The following is an 18584-nucleotide window of genomic DNA, read 5'->3' on the forward strand; positions in this document are numbered from 1 at the left end:
AGCAGAAAGTTGCCAGTGCTGCAGGTCTTTGGTTCTTTAGGTACCCTCATGTTATGACAGAGGCTTTTATGCCTTTTCTTCCACCAGGAGCATCTGCAAGTGCCTGCAGCTGCTCTGCAGAGGTGGACATTCCCACTCCTTATGGATTAGCAGCAGAGATTTTACTGAAAAAGCGAAAGTTAATCACTTTTCCACTGTCTGGCACAGAAATAAATCACTGACTTATTTGCAAGAACATGAACAGGTCAGACAATGGCCAGTAATGGATTTGCTGTGGCAGATACCTGTTTTGGTTGAAGATCAGTGTCTGCTCTTAGTGGATGTGCAGGCGGTGCCTGTGTGTTGGAAGGAGCCTCCTTTAACTGCTGCCAGCAGTGGGACTCACTGCTGTGCTCACCTTGCCATTGGTTTCTCTTGAAATGGAATATGTCTAATTAGTTAATGAGAGTAGAGAGTGTCTCAGCTGCTGTACTGGACTGAATTTGATGGTAGCTATCACTGGTGATGTGATTTGGGGAGCACTTCGGCCTTCAAGTTGTAATAGTAATAACTCAGCTCAGCCATCAGCACTACAGGAGCACATGTATCCCCTTATTGGAAGCATCTTTCATCTGCTGTAACCTTAATGTGGATTCTCTTGCTTAAACAAAGTTACAGTGGAGTTATAGATGGAAATACACATTAGTAGTGCATGGAGGAGCACATTATCGGGGCACTGTGGTTACTACTCCAACCAGGTGATAACTCTGCATAACGCTTTTACCTCTGAACTTGTCACAGTTGCTTGTGCCTTCGCTGCTTTTCACATCTTCGCTTTGCTTTGTAGTTGCCCCATGTAGTACTGCACCTGAATTTACATGACAGCTAGCTCCTGTTCCTCAACCTGTGTTTTTCCTTGGTTGGAAGCCAGCGAGCAGCCCCAGTGCTCAGGCAGCATCCTTGGGGTGTGCTGGGAGTGCTTCTGCTGGGCTGCAAGTACAGGGCTGCAGCAGGGCTTGGCTTCTGTTATGATTTCAAGAAGGGTAAAATATCAGTGAGTTCAGCTGTTGGGGAGCTACCTGAAATAACTATTTATTTATTTGCTGCTGTGAAAGCCTCTGTAGAGCAAAAAGTCTGTTTTTCCCCCGGGTCCCATGGTAAGGAGGTTCCAATCTGCAGATCCCACTATTACACCAGTTAGTCACCACTTATCCTGCATGATTTACATTTACTTGTAAATTTTGCTTGTGATGCTGTTCAGTCTCTGTTTTAATTTCGTGACTGATTTCGGTGTATTAACCACTGGCAGTAATCATTGCGCGTGTCACAGACCTTGAGGTTTCCATAGGGACAAAGTGATTCCCCATGATGGCTTGCATAGATACTGGTAAACCACTGCCCTGCTCACATTTGGTATTGGTTCTTAAGCCAGCTATGTTAGGGGCTGCTGTAACAGCAGCAGGGAATGGAACATAGTCTGCCTTTAGTTATATGTTTGGGGTACACAGCAAGTCCTGCCTTCAGAGCCAATTTGTGCCCAATAGGGTTTGCTCCATCTTACTGATGTAGCTCAATACACACTAGCAGTGAATTCAAATATTCCCAGGCAATATTCCTAGCCTGGGGCTAATGTACTGAGGGGATCTTTGTATAGAAAACAATTGCTTTCCTGCAAGCAGTCTGCAGAGGTGGAGCATCAGAAGGTGTGCATTCACAGGATGGGAAATTAACAGTCACAGAGCTGTCTGCTCAGTGCACAGAGTGTTATGAGTCTGGGAGGTGCTGATGCTCATCTTAATGAAACTTGCCAAACTAATCTCCATTTTAATGGATTATTTGTAATGGCTGCAAACAGCAAGCTGTAGTGGAATATGCCCATCGTGTTTTCTTTCTTGCAAAGAAGACTGCAGCGTAGAGCATGAAAATTGAGTCTTCATAAGAAAGTCATGCTTCTGAAGTTATGGGATGGTGCAATGAATGCTGTATGTCATCTCAGTTAAAGTGTGTTGCTGTTAATGACTGGAAAACAAAAGTTGTGACATGGAGAGCATATCCCAGCAGGGCCCCACCAGGAGTGCCCTCACCCATCCAGAATGCAGCAGCTCAAATGTACAAACAGAACACTGTGTTATTTAGCCTGCTTTGCACGGATGTGATTTAACTTGACAGCAGCTGAGCTTACCTAGAGGTGTCTGATGGCTGCTCTTGCTCTCTTTTACAAGACCCTATGATGGGAGGTGAGATGCAAACCAAAAATAGCCAGTGAAATATCCTCTTTAGTTACACGGTGGTACGTGCATCTGTTCAATGACCTGGATTATATGTGGTTTGTTTGGCACATTTCTTCCAAGTGAACTAAAGCAAAATGAAGAGAGAGACCCCAACATCTGAACATCCTTCTCTTCCCTCTTTTCCTCCCTGATGTGAACTCAGTAGAAACGTTTGGAGTCAGTTTGTTATCAGTCGTCTGTGGAAATACTAAATAACAAAGAAGAAAATAACTAAAAATTGCTTTCTTGTTTGTTGGTTGGTTGGTTTTGTTCAGTGAGACCCCTTTGATCATTATCATAAGGGAGAAATGAAAGTGGCTGTTAACTCGGATGGACATTTCTTGTTCACCTTCTTTATGCCATTCTGACATATTCTCTTGAGCACTCCTGGGAACAGAACACCACTGAGCTCTGTCACTCAGCTCACTTATTCTGTACGTTAGCCTGGTGTGATCAAGGGAGCCCACGTGTCCCATGCTGGCATTGGCATTCCCAGCTGCTCCCAGGGCTGTCCTTGTCATCATGTGTACAGCTAGGACATGATTCCCCAGAGCCTTTTTCTGTCTGGTCACAGCGCACATCGCTGTGAGCTTGTTAGTTTAGCTCTGCATGTCCTCTGTACTATTCACACAGGCTGTCGATGCAAAGGAAATGCTTGTAGGTTAAGATATGGGCTGTCTCAGTCACACAGGTGGAACGTGGCAGGGTACAGCTTGTTCATCTGCAAGGAGGGAAGCTGGGTCATGGGTCTGTGGCATTTTCTGCTATGCTGACTGCCAAAATCCCCTTAAAAAGCCATCTCCTCATTCCCTGCATAGGAGAAGCTTTGATACACTGCATTTACATTCGCATACTGCTTTTCAAAGGGCAGAAGCTCCTGTTGGCATGGCACAGGGCTGTCCTGGTACACAGAATCTCTGTTGTGGCACAACTCTGCCCACATCCCTCGGGGTCTCCATCTTCAGATGTCCATGCAGTTTCTCCTTTATGAATTTTATAATTTTGAAAGGCAAGATTGCACTTGGCACAAAGTTCAAGCATATTTCATGGGATAATACACGATTTTCATTACTGAAATGTGAGCTTTTTCATCCTCAGGCATTGCCCTGGTGGGAGCTCAAGAAACAAAGGTTGCAGCTCTGCCCTAAAGTGCTCATCTGCATGCAGCCTTGGCTTAGGTGCACTCCACATTGGAGCACTCCTGCCCCACAGCCTTGTTTCAGGACTGACCCCAGGCCTTATTCCCCAGGCAGATTCTTTTATGACACTCCCCAGCTCCTGGCTACTGCCTGCACAGTGCTCAGCTCCATCTCCTGCTGCTGGAGCAGCACAGGGCCCTGCCTGGCTCTCCCCTCCCGGCTCTCATCTCCTGCTTTGTTGATATTTTTCTGCAAATGTTCTCCCTCTGTTTATAGAAGAAATAGTCCATGTATCCGCCTCGTGTTGTGTTGAAGTTGTCACTAGGAATGTGAAGTATTCCCTTTCTGAGCTCTCAGCTATCTGTTTTCAAGTGTGACGTCCTTAGGGCAAGCTCTAGGTCTGCTCTGTGGAGTCCAGCTCAGTTTTATTACTAAACCAAAGATGAACCAGAAGACATTAATGCAGTTTTATTCCCAGCTCTTGCTGCACTGACTCATGTAGGCAGAAAGAGACCTCCATCTTCCTTTTTCCTTTTCTTGGAGTGCACTGATGCTTTATTTGGCTTGGAATAGCATGGCTGTCTATACTATAGGCTGGAAAGCGAGTGGCCTTCTAACATTTCAATTAATACTGTCTGTGCTGTATTTGCATGACAATCTAGATGATCCCAAAGCTTCAAGTCTCATCTATTCCATCCGATTTCTCAGCATTATTATTCGCTGGCTTTCATATAATGAAAAATATCTTTTCTGCAAAACAGAAGGGAGGACCTCTGCCTTTCAAGAAATGGCAAAACTAACTAGCATGAGAGTTTGCTTTGGGCCCTGAGAGGTGCAGTAATGAATCTTTTAATGGTCCTGTTCTTGTCCTTACCCAGAGTAGAAAGGTGTCTTTGAAAACATCCCGGTGTACTGTGAAATCAGGTTCTGCTGTTTTGGAAGAGACGTTTAAAAAGAAAAATCAGGGGGGAAATAGCAGAAAAACAAAAGCAAGTGAATTCTTTGTGGAAAACTGGAGTAGGAAGACTTACTGTGTGCTCTGATAATGACCAAAGGAAAAAAAAAAAGGCAAGTGATGGACCTTAATGATCCCCAGACAATTTTTACAGGTATAGAGCAGCAAAACCAGCCTCAGCTTGGTCTCTTTATCACCCATCTGGCTTCCCTGTGGCACAGCAGATCATCCCATGCTGCTTCCTTTTATCCCCGTAGCACTGTGAGATGGCTTTGTTTGCTCGGTGGGAGGACTTTCCTTAGCTGTCTGTATTCCTGCTTCAAGCTGGGACAATTTCAGGGAATTAATGATGCGTATTCATCATAAGCAAACACACCTTATTTGTACGGGTTACTACAGTGGAAACCTGAGCAGTCTTATTAAGGAGTTATTCCCAAGAAGCTCCTGCCAGGGCCTGGGGCCAGGCAGTGCACATGGCAGCGGTGTTCTGGCGCAGGAGGCTGAGGACAGCAATGGGTTAAAAATTTGCTAAGCAACAGAAACTCTCATTTCATTCTCTTAGAAAAGGAACATTTTTCCTCTTGGCTTTGGATTATTATTATTATTTTTTTCTCCTAGCTAACCAGTTCTGTACATCTTTTGTTTTAGAAATCAGAGCTGGAAGAGAGGGGCATGGGGCTGTGGGCAGTGCAAAGAACAACCCAAAAAACCCAACAACATAAGGATGAAGTTCACAAATGCCATAGCATTTCAAATCTGGGTACTTTTGTGACTCTTCCACACTAGTCATAAACATGGGCACTGTAGCTTTGCTATACAAAGAGATGGCTGATAACTCATATGCACAGTGAGGTACAGTGCTTTTGGAGGGTATTTCCTGCTGGTCGAGATCCATGTTTCTGCATGCCAAACAGAGCCACTCTCTGCTATAGGGTATATCGTAATAGCAAAGGGATGGAATGAGGTTTAATTACTATAGCTGTAATAATTAGCAGGAGCCCATGGGCCTCACAGATATGGTGTGAGGGATTAGAACCCAGGCTTCTGGTCCTCGTGCGGAGGTAACCATCAGCAACTCTTGCATCCCAAGCAAGCGATACCTCTTAGCCTGATAAATCTGGATGGTCCTCTTCAGGGCAAGGAAGTTCCAGCCTGCCATGTCACATACACTAATTCATTATTGTTTACAACACTTCTGTTCTTCTGAGATCCTGGTTTTTGGCTGTGAGAGAAAGCATCTGCTGGTGAACTCGTGGTCTGGGACTCCATACTCTTTGCCCAGACTCAGATACAGCTCTTCCTCTCATTCCTGTTTTGCATATTTTAGTCATACACAGAGAAATGCACACAGTGAGTGATTCCCGTGATTTCACAGGGATCTGTCAGTGCTGGCTCCCAGACAAGACAAGCCATTTTTCCTTTCAAGTCTCAAAGAATACCAAATATCCAAGCATGCCCTCTGACTCCACATACCGTGCTGTTAACAGTAGGGCATTATTGGTAATGCAGTTTTGTCTTCCTAAACTCCTTTTTGCTCTGTATCTCCCATGTGGGCAGCCACATCTGTGCCCAAAAGTAGCACAGGGAGCTCCTTATTGCTCCTGTTTGGCATGGAGCTGACTGAGCCATGTGAGGATGCATCTCCCAAAGCCTCTGGCCATCCTCCGACCTTTCTTGTGGGCAAAAAGTGCAAGACTGATGGTTTTCCATTAGCATGCTGCAAGCTGTCTCATATTTTAATATGTAGGTGCAAATAAAATACTAATCAAATAGATGCTATAGGTATTTGGATGTAAAAGTGCTTAATCTCAGAGTTCTTCAGAGCCTCCTGGAGATGAGCACAGCCTAAGGCTGGGGAAGGCCCTTTGCTGGATCCTGGGGGCTGCTGGGGACCCAGGGTAGTGCCCCACCTGCAAGCTGCTATGTGTGAGTTCAAGACTTTTGCATCGTGTTACTGCAGTATGCTTTAAAAAATGCTTTATTTTGAGTTATAAAATGGAAAAAGAAAATGCGTTATGCACAACACCGCAGCCTGTTGCAAGTAGTTGAGCTGACTGAACACTGTTTGCTGGCATGCACAGGGGCTGCAAAGGTACCTCTGTGTGCCAGCGCTGCTCTGCTGGCCAGCTGTGAGCAGAGGGAAGACCCAGGGCTGCAGTGAGGGAGAGGAGTGCTTGTCAGCTTCTGATTTCTGGGGCTCTGGAAGATGGTTTTGATGAAATTGTTCTCCTAAGTGAGAGGAAAGCTGAAGAAACCTGTTGTGGTGCTTTGGTCTCCAGTGTGGGAATGAGGTTCTTCAGATAAAAGCAGTGTTTGCGCAGATGCTGCCTTAATTGAAGCCCCCGTGAGCAAATAGCGAATTAATTCTGCCTTCCTGACTGTAACTCCTTCTGTGCCTCAGCACTTGTCGTTTCCATCTGCCAAGGAAAAATAACAAGATATGCCGTGGATAAGTTGATGTATTAACTGAAGAAAGCAGAGAGAGTTGTCCAGCATCCTTTGAGATACCAAACATTCACGGGGTTTTGTTCATCACTTTGCAGCTTTTGTGTCCCCAGAAAGGATGTAGGAAAATAAGTTATTGGTAACAGTCTCGTAAATGCTGCAGCTGTGTGAGCGAGCACACAGGGGCTCAGGATCGTAGTGGCATTTTTTACCTATTTTTCCTGTTCCCCTTTATTTTCCCCCCTGACTTTTATGCTCTAGATGAACATTAGGGCTTGCCGTTTCCTACCTTTCTGTCAGCCTCCTAATTAGCAGAAGCACACAGTCCGGGCAGCTGGGGCTTTGACGGCTCACATGCTCTCATTTCTCACTCAGAAGATTCCCATTCATTCAGGATTGGTGCAGCCCTAGCACCCCTCCTCCCCCCTTTCCCCCCACCCTCCTTCATGCCCCTCACCGCGCCTCCAGGACTTCAGCTTAGCATTCAGTGGGAGCGATGCGCTGATGCTCTCCCCGTAGACCTCCAGGCTGCTGGTTGGAGCCATCAGGGAACGGGAGGAAGAATTACCCTGTGTGTTTGTGTGGCTGTGCTCCAGTAAATATTGTGATGCATCTGCTGCCAGCTCTGGTCTAAGGGAATCTACCTAGCATTTAAATTTTGATGGGGAGCTGTTCTGAATAATAACAGTGCAGCCGGCTGTGAGTCAGTGCATGTGTGTTGACTGAAAAAAAAAAAAAAAGCCCTCAAAGCTTAACGCTTGCTGAACGCTGAGCTGCAGTGCTTCGCTTTTCCCTCCTCCTTTCTTCTTTTCTTTCTTCTCTTGACTTCCTCTGTTTTGTTTCGTTCTCGTGGGCATTTCACATAGATTTTGTGCACTGGTGGTGGGAGGGAGGGGAGTGAGAAGGATCAAAACCAGCCCAGCCAAAATAAATCCTCCACGAAAACTCAGGAGTAGCGTTTGCAATGGGCGCTGTGATGGGTACGTTCTCCTCTCTACAAACGAAACAAAGAAGACCATCAAAAGGTAAGATCAGCTTTGCTTTTCCTGTCCCTTCTGTGTATTTGCTACTATAAAAATTAGTATTAGGTAGGGAGGAGAAAAGGAACATGTGCCGCTTGCAAGTAAGCCAGCAGTGTTTATGTGAGTTGTAATTTGCAGAGGAGAGGAGAGTGGGATGCGAGGTGGTGGAGGAAACGTGTGGGCACGAGGAGATTGCTGTGGAGGGGCTTTGGAGGAGAGAACCATCTGAAATCTTGTAATCCTTCGTGCAGGCATGGACGAGGAGGAGAAACTCAGTGGCTCCATATGCAGAGCTCTTGCAGGAGAGACCTGTTTATTCCCAAATCCCATGCTCTGTAAATCCACTGAGCAGGGAATAAAACGTAGATGCACAGCAAATTCTTCCCAATACCTTGTGGTTTCTTTCTCAGAAAGTATTGTTAGAGGCAACATCGTATTTCAGTAATCCAACACCAAGCGTGCAGTGCTAATGATGTGTGTTTTATGAGGATTATCAAGAGGAAAAATATAAGGATATTTTTATAAGGGAGGAGAAGAGAGGAAGCTTGTGGGGAAAACAAAATAATAGAGAAAGTGAGCAGCAAACCCAGGGATTAAAATCCTTAAATACATAATTACTGGCTGCAAAATGCTGGTTTTTCTGGAGGTCTGTTTTGTACAATGTGCCTGAGCTCTGCTCAGTTTCTTGCGGGGTTAATTCAAAAATTCCATGGTGCTGCTGAGCAGAAAGTTGAAAGCACTGCTGGGGGGACATTGGTTCGGTACAGAATGAGTGTTGTTGAGAGAACACCAGAAAGGAAATCCTGAAACTTTGGCAAGTCTGTCTGATGTTTGGGAATATTCCCTGCCAGAACCTCTGTGTTTAGCAGTATATCAGTATTTCTAGGGTAGGTCTCTATTTCCACTGCATCTGTTGCTCAATCATATGTATGCTTTTGAATCAAAAGCTGGTATAGATTTTCTAGCAATTCAAAGGAAAAAAATATATATCCTCTTTGGAGATAAAGAACTTCAAGTACTCGCTGTAAAGAGAAAAATAGGAAGGACTGTGGAAGGGGTTTAATTGTGCAAGTTTTTGAGCAAGTATAAAATCTTGTGTTCTTGATGCAAGACAAGTTGTTGACCTGGTAGGGTAAAATTTTACGGTACTGTGTGTGTATGCATGGTTTGCAATTGGTCTTTTTGTGTTATGCATAATACAGCCATGATTGTCTGGGATGTGTGATATCTGCTATGGTACAAGATCTGGCCACTGAGACCCTGAATGACGCATGGAGCAGTGTGCTGCTGGGCACTGCCAGGTGGCAGTGGTTGTGGTGGCAGCAGGCATGCTCCCATTCACCTGTTAGAAGCCTGAAGGCTATGTCTGGTTTGCACTAGGTGTAGATGGTTTTTGGCTGAATATGTCTGTTCTCCACTACATTGCTGACTTCCAATTGGCTCCGTTCCCCAGCGGATGGAAGAAATTGCTCCGTTGGAATTCACAAGCAGTAAAAATGCAGCGCCTGGTCACCCTTTTTACCATCTACAGTGGGATTCAATCTTGCTGATGCCTGCTGCTGGCTTTGGTGGTTCAGCTATATTTATCAAATCTTGTGCTCCCAGAGTTATCTCTTCTTGGCTCTGATGTGTCGTCCAAGTGTTGCTGTCGATCAGTAGGGTACTCAGTTGGAGAGAGTAAGTTGGAAGAAATCCCTTTGATTTTCTTGGGTATTTCCAAAGGGTTGTCACAACATTAGGTCACTCTTAACATGGCAGGAAGGAGCATTGTGGACCACTGCTGTTGGTTTGTTGCAAATGTTCTTCCATCACTCCAAGGATCCCACCTTGTCTTTGCAAAGCTCTCAGAGCACTGAGCAGATGACAAACTTCTGCCAAAGGCTCTGCCTTCTTGGCTGTAGGGCTCAATGCCTGCAGCACCCAGGTTAGCTGCTCCATGTGGTAGCATGGTCTTCTGTTGAGTGAATTGCTTGTGATCTGTTCCATTAGATTATTTATCTCCCGTTTGGTTTTTAGTATTTCTGTGTGTTTATTTGGATATTTCAGGATTAATATAAAAGCTAAGTAATACTTAGTAGCTGTTACAAGTAGTTGTAACGGGTCTAGATCCACAGTTCTACAAATTCACTATAATCTTGCTAACTGTGAGCTCTTCCAAGGCATTGGAAGACAATTTGTACAGCCTTCTCTTGCCAAGCAGCTTATAGACAGATTTTAAGCTGCTTTGGTGTAATAAACCACAAGCAAAACCTATATGAGTATCCTGTTTAAAGAATAAGTAAAAGAAGCAGGCGATGTCTAAAGCCAGGAGATACCTATCTATAAAGAGGTAGATGGTGACAGAGAGGGCTGAAGAGCCCGGTGCTGAGCCTTTCATGGCTTGGTGCAGAAGCTGGGGCTAGTATTTCTTCCCCTTGCACCTCACATGGAGCCAGAAACTGCCTTAAAGTGCAGAGCAATGGTCTGCCAAGTGCAGGACCTTTTCCCTGGGAATGAACAGTGCTGTTTGTAGGAGAGATCCTATTTTTGGCAGGTTGTGAGCCATGCAGCCTCTGCTTTGGGATAACAGTTTCTGTTTCCTAGATTTGTGTTCCTAGCAGCAAAGCTTTCCGTGGTCTCTGAGATGATTCTAGTTAGTCAATGAGGTGAGTCAATGAGGCTTCTGTGGTGATGCAGGGTAGTTCCATAGGTTGTTCGTACATTTCATCACAAGTTATTTCCTCCGCTCTCCTGAATTGATGGCATTTTAATTTCATTTCCTTTTGGGATTCCTCTTGCCTGCCTTCTTCGGCTTCATGAGTTGACCAAATGAAAGGTAGCGCCTCGTCACTCCTGTCCTATCAGCAAAGCTTCTCAGCCATCCTGAGGAGCCAGTGGGGACAAACTGGCCTGAGCCAACAGCTGGGGTACTGCTGTCACCTTCCCAGCCCATAGAAAAATGGGTCTGGAGGCACCAGGGATGGTAAAACTGCTGGGAGTTCAGTGCACCAAGCACCACTGAAGCCAAGAGGAGCACCCGGCCCTCTCTTAGCGCATTAGCAGTTAGCAATAGATACAAGATGAAGATGGACATGAGAATTTCAAGTTGCTTGTATGTCCTCCAGCAAACATAAGCAATAAAATGGTAAATGAGTTAGGGGGAAAAAAATAAAAACAACACTAAAAGGCAGAGGGCCAGCACAGCAGATAACGCACAGCACAAATACGTCTCTGTGTTCAACTCACTGCTGAAATAGAGATTTCTGATGTGTTCTTACAGTCTGCAGCCAATCAGGACCAAATTTGTGGCTAGGATCAGCCATTTCCGTATTTGTCATGGAAACGTTCAGATCAGCAGATTTGTTCAACAGGGTGGATTTCTTGTTCTGGCTGCGTTCTGTAGTCCCCATGTGCAGTGGGGATGTTTACACTGCCTTTTGTGGGAAATTCAATTCCAATAACAGGGAAAGGTCGAGGAATAAGGCATCAGTAGTGTTTGCTCTATCTTTTCTCTCTCCCACCCCTAGTGAAAGTGAAATATAACTCAAATATTTCCATTGCCTGTGTCTTGTTGGCCTTGAAGCTGCAAGCTCCAGCTCCTACTCTGGCTACACAAGCAGAAAGTACAACAGGAACAGCTTTTTCCTGGGAAGTACCTTTGTGATGGACATCTACAGCAGCACTGGGTAACAATACTGATTGATGTCATCACTCAGAAGTGATATGGAAAAATCCTGCTGACAGATACATGCTCATCAATGTATTCTGTTTTGTCTGTGCAAAACGTTGTGGTGTCTCCCAGGTGTAAAGCGTGCACAGGAGGCCCTTGAAATTGTTGTCACCCAGCATCCCTGGGATGCCTGTTAGGTGACATGGGGGCATGGGAACTGCTTGCAACCCACTTCTCCACATCTGTGTCATGTCAGAGCAAATGTGACTGGGGGATTTTCTTAGAGACTGGGAGCCACAGCCATAGGCAGGGCCTTGCAGACCTACAGCTACTTCTTGACCCTGCTTCCCCATCGTTCAGCCCAAGTGTATTTAGCTCCAGTGTGGCAGCTTGCTCTATTTGCCTTCCCTTGCTCTTGCTTTGCTTCCTGCTTGCTTCCCTATAAATTCAGCTCCCGCCAGCGAGGGAAAGTGATTTCAAATAGCTGGTCTTAAGAGCGAGTAACACTGATTAAATTAAAATAAGCCGTGCGTTTCCCTGATTGCTTCCCACGCAAGTACAGTGCCTGCATGAACTGCTGTAGTCAGACCCAGAAAGTAAAATGGATGGGGGAAAGTCCATCCTGTAGCACACTGCATATTACAGCACATTAGCATCCAAGGTGTGTGTGTGTATTCCCTGCCACTGGCACAGCTCTGTGTGGCTCTTGCTGTGCAGCAAGGGTTGTAATGGTGCTGAGGCTGTGAGCAGCCCAAATGCTCAAGTGCTTCTTCTGTTTCATTGGGGAAAGCCCTGGGTGCTCATATCTTTCTTACTAAAAATGATTGCACAGGGAACATAAAGGAACAATGCAGAAAGGCTCAATCCAAACAGAGCTTTCTTGACATATTTGACACCCAATGCTCTGCACACACCAGTGTTTGCTTTCCTCTTGCTCCAGCAAAACTCTCTTCTCCCAAAGCTTGTCCTGTAGGTGGTAGATTGGCAAGTAGCCATAGTCAGACATGACCCTGGGCTGCATGTACTGGTGTCCCAGGGACTGGAACATCACTCTGTGTGGTCCTGAGCCTCTGTGACACAGTGCTTGTTCTTGTCTGGTATTCTAACATATGAGCTGACTGAGGGTCTGATTTGCAGTGCTGCACATGCAAAGCTAACCGGACTGCATGCAGATAGACTAATGACTGCATCAGAGCAGGGGGGAAATCCCACCTGAGTGCCCACTGATCTGTGCACGAGGATGGGCAGAAGTGGGGTGTGAAATCCCGAGCCCATGTGGCCCCTTCCTCCTTATGGGGTCAGTGAGCATATAACATGCTGGGATGTAAAGCCAGCCTGAGACATCTCCTGCAGGTGCCTTTTCCTTTTTGATCAAAAAGGAGCTGTCTCAGTGGGATGCTGAGCCATTTGGAGTCTGGTAGCCAGCAGGAGGGAGGAACTGCAGCTGAACTGCTGCCCTACAGTCACCCCTGTGATGGAGCTGCACATGGCTCACCATAGACCATCAAGAAAACAAGCAATGTCTGATCGGTTGTTTTCTGGGTGATGCCGTCAGCTGTAGCTCTTTATATGGCTTCATTTGCATTTTTTTTAGCTAATGCCACTCTATCTCCTCCCTCTGGCCTGACTGCTGATGGAGGTAACATGGAAGGTGGTTGAGAAGCTGACAGAGGTGTTCAAGAAATGTTTAGATGTTGTAGTGAGGGACGTGGTTTAGTGGGAAATATTAGTGGTAGGTGGAGGGTTGGACTGGGTGATCTTAGAGGTCTTTTCAACCTTGGTGATTCTGTGATTCTCTCCCAGGCTGCTGGCTGGGGGGGCAACATGGAGGAGAGGAGCAACCTGCTGTCTCAAATGGCTGCAGAAATGCTTCGTCTGGAAATGCTCAGACTTGGAAGAAACCTTGTCATATCTCTGCATTGTTTTTACCCAGACGGAGTCCCTTGAGAGTTATTGCATGGAAATTGTTGTTGTTGAGGGATTAGCTGCGAGATCAAGGCTCTTAAATAACATCCATCCTGCTCCATTCTGGACAGATGATGACTGGTAGCTGCAGGGGTGTGAAGTCCACAGCTCCTGCCCTGCTTCACCCTATGCCACTTCCAGCTCAGGCTCTGATTACTCCAAGCTCTCCAAGCCTCAGCTGCACCCTCAACCCCACTGCTCCGGCTCCAACAGTGACAGGGTTGCAGCCAAACCCATCACCCTGGCAGAGCCAAGAGGAGCAGGTGCAGCTTAGTGTCCTGGCATTGATATCAGCATCCCTCATTTCTGAGGAACGTGCTCCCACTTGCAGACTGGTGCCATAAAATGCTCAGCAGCTTGTGGTTATGCCCTGTATTTTTCGTCAAGGTGCTTGAATAATGACCTAGCCAAGCTGCGCCCATGTACTTAATGGCTGTGTTTCTCTCCTATTAGCTGGAATGTAAATCAGTCTGATGAAAGAGCTTCGTTTCCCTATAGATCAAACCTCTGAGGATGGCTGACCAGAGGATGCTGCTGCAGGAGGAGCAGCTCAGCCTGGGCTGGGTGGGAGATGTGCTGGTGCCAAGCTGTGGTGCTCAGCTGCAGCAGCATGCTGAGCTTTTGTGTGCAGTCATTGCTACATCCGCTCAGCTTTGCTGTCTCAATTGCCTGTGGTTTAATTTTGCTGTATTTTGTTAAATATTGAGCTATCCCCAACAGGATGAGATTTTGGGGGCTGGGAGGTTGAAACTAAGGTACTGCCATTTGTTCTGTGGGGCTGTCAGTGCAGAGGCAAACGACAGAGGTCAGGACATGTTGCTCCTGTAAGTTAAATAACTTAGTAGTATCACAGATTAGCTGTGTCCATCCCCACCAGACAAATGAGGGAAGGGCATGTGCTCCTCCGTATCGGGTCAGGTGGAATACAGGGGATGTCCCCTGGAAAAGACACCAAAATTGTCTCCTTCTCTCCTTGGTTTTCACTGTAGGCATTCCAGAAAAGGGAGCAAAATGTTTTTCCTTTGCTGTTTGCTTTTGACTTTCATGCATATGCGTTTCTGGGACACACTCATGGAGCATGCAGGAGATGCACATGCTCAGAGTCTCTGCAGGCACACAGGGCTTTGAAGCAGAGAACCTGAAGCATTAGTATAAGTGAGATACTTGCAGAATTAAAGAGAATTTAGTGGAACAACTCTGGAGGAGGTTTTTGATTCCTGTAAATAAACTGTCTCAAAATCAGAGATGAGTTTTCCCTGGCTCTCTGCTTCCATCTTAGTTAGGGAGCTGTTCATTGGACTGAAATAGGAGTGAAGATAGCTACAGAATGAAAATGCTGGCAGACGTGAGGAACATCGCTGGTGTTGCTGCTTTCTGTTGCCGTTCAGTGTAAGGCAGTTTGCTGTTGACATCACTTTACTGAGCGGGATCTCTGTGAACAGCTTTGGGTACTATACCTGCTGTCCCATGGTGCTGATGGGGAGCACTAGAAATAAACTGGGCAGCTTAATTTCTGCAGTGCTCTAATTAGTCACCTTAACACCCCCATCAAATAGAAATGGAGATCTGTACAATCCTGCTCCCAAAATCTCCTTGTTTCCTTGTTGGAGCATATGTAGGATACTCCATTCCAGCATCTTGTGCTGGCACACATCTTGTTTTCCTTAAGCCTCGGCTTCCAAAACTCAAGCAGATGAAAAACGTGTGCCTGCCTTCTGCAGAATCCTCTCAGTGTAGGAGGGCAGCTTGAAAGTACAGGATGATTGCCCAGCAAGATGCCAGCTCTGGTGGGGCTGGATTCAGGCTGGGAAGTTTGGGGCTGGTGATTCTCCACCCACTTCCATTTCACTTGCAGTTGTACGCTTGGTGTTGCAGGCAGGCAGAGAGACAATTAACACACAGGCTAATTTACAGGCTATTGCTCCCCATGGTGGCAGTAACCTACTTCAAGGAGTGGAAGCTTGGGCTGCAACAGTGCAGCATCCTCCCAGACGTTGAGGGCTGGGGGTGTTTCCACCTCCCTGGGATCCATTCATCAGGGATGGTGCAGAAGCACTGGCAGGAGAGCATGGAGGGGAATGTAAAGCAGCAAATATGGCAGGACTGTATTTGGAAGGAACCTGTTTTGGCAAGTGACAGGCAAACTGCAGATCACTAACAGCCGTGTGTTGGATGGGTCATTAGCTCCAGCACCATTGCTGCTCAGAGTGAAGCCCTGTGGGTGTTCCTGGCCAGAGCTCAGCTCCTCAACTGCTGCTGGGTGCTCCTGGGAAGCTGTGTGTGCTGCACTGTGTGGTTCTCTGACAGAGCAAGGTTGCTGAATTTATACAGTTTGTGAAGCCAGAAGTTTGTTGGTGTTGATGGACAAAGATCTTGCCTGTTTGTAGTGCAGCCTTTACGGAGAGGTAACAGGCTGTCTGTATCTCTGAACACCAGCGTGCAGCTAAAGGCAGGAGCTCAGGTGTTTGGTTGCTGTGTGTGATGTTATTCCCTTGCTAGGGCAGCCACCTTTGCCTCACCAGCATTTGCGCATGTTTAGAAGCTTAAATACAATTTAACAACAGATGCTACACAACTAGCTTAGCGTTTTTATATGGATACAAGCAAATATTGTGGCAAAGCCTAAAAATTACCAAAGAGAAATTCTCTGGATGTTATGGAAGGTGTCAGTGTTATGTTCCTTGACACAGAAGTTGTGCCGTGGGCAGCCCAAACTGCATTTGGTGGGTGAGCTGCTCCTCTCGCTGTGGCCAAGGCTCGCTGGCACAGGCCAGGTGGGGTCTGATGGTTTCCATGCAGGATTGGTGTGCTGGGAGCTGCCTGAGGCACCCCCGGGGGCCTTTAATAAGCACTTAAGTACTTTCTGCTCTTCCAGCCTCAAACCTGCTGTATTTGGAATAATAAAAGGGCCCTAGTGAGGAAGTGTCTCCCGATGCAGATTCTGCTGTCCTGCTGCCAAAGCCCTGGGCTGCCCTCCAGGCATTTCAGCACTGATTATTTTAATTGCTTCTTGATTTTAGAATCCTTTGCTAAACCTTTCTTTTTCATTTTCTACATTTATTCTTTTTCCTGCCATGTGATTCTCATAGATTTCTCCCTATTTGCACTCCTCATCCTTGCATTCTCAGGGCTTTTTTCTGGCACTTCTGTCCCTGCTGCAGCAGGTGAGTTCCTCTGCATGTTTGCCCTTGATTCCTTTGTGCAGTGCTCGGATGGCTCCTGGCTTCACCTCTGTTCAGCTTTGGTTTCTCCCTCACTGCAGGAGCTGTGCTTTTTTTAATGGGATTTCAGGTACCTAAAAGAACAGAAGCGGTAATGAACTCAAGTGTAATTCCTCCTGCAAAGCCCTGTGGTGGTGATCTGTAGAGCAGCTTTACCTGCACTATGTGTGTGAATTTCTGGGCCATGCAGATGGAGTCAGCTGGGTGCCAGCCCAGGGTCTTTGGGGCACTTCAACCTGGCTGAGGTTGTGCGGTTTGTTGGGTGTAACAGCTTTGTGTTCCTGGGGCTGGATGCTGCTTCCAAGCATAACTTTCTGACAGCCTAAAACCACGATGGACAAGCTTGGTGTTCCTGCTTTGGACAAACTAGTTCTCCATAAATACAATATACTCACTCATGGCATTGGCATTTCCTATACCAATGATTAATTCCTTAATTTTACAGATTCTTAGATGCCTAACACAGCATTCTGAGAGTGAGAGACTTTGTCTATGACGTGTCTTACTGAATTGGCTTGTGATATGCAGGGATGGTTTAGGCTGAGAATTGTCCTGTGCTGCTCATGTCAGTTCATGCAATGTGGGGACACTGAGTGACAGCAAATAACAGCTGTGGGGACACTGCATGACTCTGCACATCTTACTGCTCTGCACATCAGCTGCTGCTTTCAGTGAGCATTTGCCACAGTGGAGTGAAGTTGCAAGTGTACAAGGAGTCTGAATGGGCTTTCTTAAATACAGAGACGGTGGCATCTAGGTCAGGAATCGCAAACAGCTGGAGCCTGGGGAGGCACAGCTGTATATTCCCTCCACTCCTGTGCTCTTTCCAAAGCATTCCTTAACCTCATTTTGGTCTATTAAATAAGTTCCTGTGTCATTTTAACTTCTTTTGGGTGGGATTTCAGTGTCTCCTTCACAAGCAGTGCATGTATTTTGGCAAACTCAAAATGCCAGCAAGCATTGCAGTCAGGGACAGCGTGGGTAACACATGTGTACCTCTGAGCTCCTGAGCTGCTGTAAGTAATTGCAACCAGTGTTTTGGCCAAGGAATTGAATCACCTTATTCCCTTACAAATATGTTTCTGTTGCTTGTTTCAAAACTATTACCTCTTAATATAGTAGAAAGGTAACCTTCAGCGATGCAATTTCTAGGATGAATTTTGTGGTCTTTGATTTGAGCTCAAAGTGGTGAATTCTGCTGCTTTAAAGTTCCTGCCTGCTTCTACGTGCCTGGGTCTGCCCAATGGGGTTTGAGAATGAGCTGGTGAAAAAGAGATGCATTAAGGCCATTTGCTGGCCCTTTGATGTAGAGCAGACTGTTGAGGGTTTGTCCAGCCCCGATTTACCCCAGAGTACAGCTTCTAAGAATGGCACTGCATACCTCAGAGGGGAAGGATGAGGTGGGGAGGGCAGGAGGCTGCAGAGGAGGAGGTGACCTCAGTGAGGCCCCAAGTCCTGGTGTGATGCATCCTGCAGAGCCCACTACCAGGGTCATGGGTGAGCTGAGAGTAATGCCAGCTGTGTCCCTGCTGCAGCCTCTCTCCCTGTCTTGCTTCTGAGCCTGCTGCCCATTGTTGGGTTCCTACTGGAAGCCTTGTGCTCCCAGGTAGTCCTGGATGCATAGCAGCAGTGCCAGCATGCTAGGCAGGCAACAGGCTTAATGCAGTGAGCTTGCTGGGCTGCCTCTTACTGCAGCTCCATTAGAGAGGAACATGATTTGTCAAAATGATTCTTTTTGCCTTATTGATATGTGTTTCTTACCCAGTCACTGGGAAAGTGTGAAATCTTTTTTCTCTCATCTTTTTTTCCAACTCAGCAGGTACTCTGCTCCCCTGCTGTTGTGTACAGCTGTAATCTGCAGCCTGGGAGCTCCTGGCTCTCGCTGTGTGCTCTGGACAGGAATCACAGAGCTTTGAGCATGAGGCAGGGGATGCAGGCA

General features: G+C 46.5%; 1 protein-coding gene and 1 long non-coding RNA gene across 9 annotated transcripts in view; one reads left to right on the forward strand and one right to left on the reverse strand.

The window, feature by feature from the left end:
• Positions 1-18584, forward strand: part of KCNIP1 (potassium voltage-gated channel interacting protein 1) — a 204308-nt gene that overhangs the window by 78363 nt on the left and 107361 nt on the right. Inside the window, exon 1 of one of the 8 annotated variants that reach the window (XM_015876311.3) lies at positions 7108-7813. The exons of 3 other annotated variants lie outside the window; for them this stretch is intronic. In XM_015876311.3, coding sequence (XP_015731797.1) covers positions 7753-7813 — 61 coding nt within the window. In that variant the 5' untranslated portion in view covers positions 7108-7752. Of the gene's footprint in view, positions 1-7107; positions 7814-18584 lie in introns of those variants that run through there. 4 more of the 8 variants (XM_085518938.1, XM_085518934.1, XM_085518945.1 and 1 more) reach the window with 4 other exon arrangements.
• On the reverse strand, positions 6306-7374 carry LOC116654044 (uncharacterized). The gene is made up of 2 exons (XR_004308888.2): positions 7246-7374; positions 6306-6760 (listed from the first exon to the last, which is right to left on the reverse strand). It is a non-coding gene; the product is annotated as an uncharacterized LOC116654044 (long non-coding RNA).

The sequence above is a fragment of the Coturnix japonica genome, chromosome 18 (assembly GCF_054131305.1).
Source record: "Coturnix japonica strain WE chromosome 18, WE-NBRP24, whole genome shotgun sequence".
Classification (NCBI taxonomy): domain Eukaryota; kingdom Metazoa; phylum Chordata; class Aves; order Galliformes; family Phasianidae; genus Coturnix; species Coturnix japonica.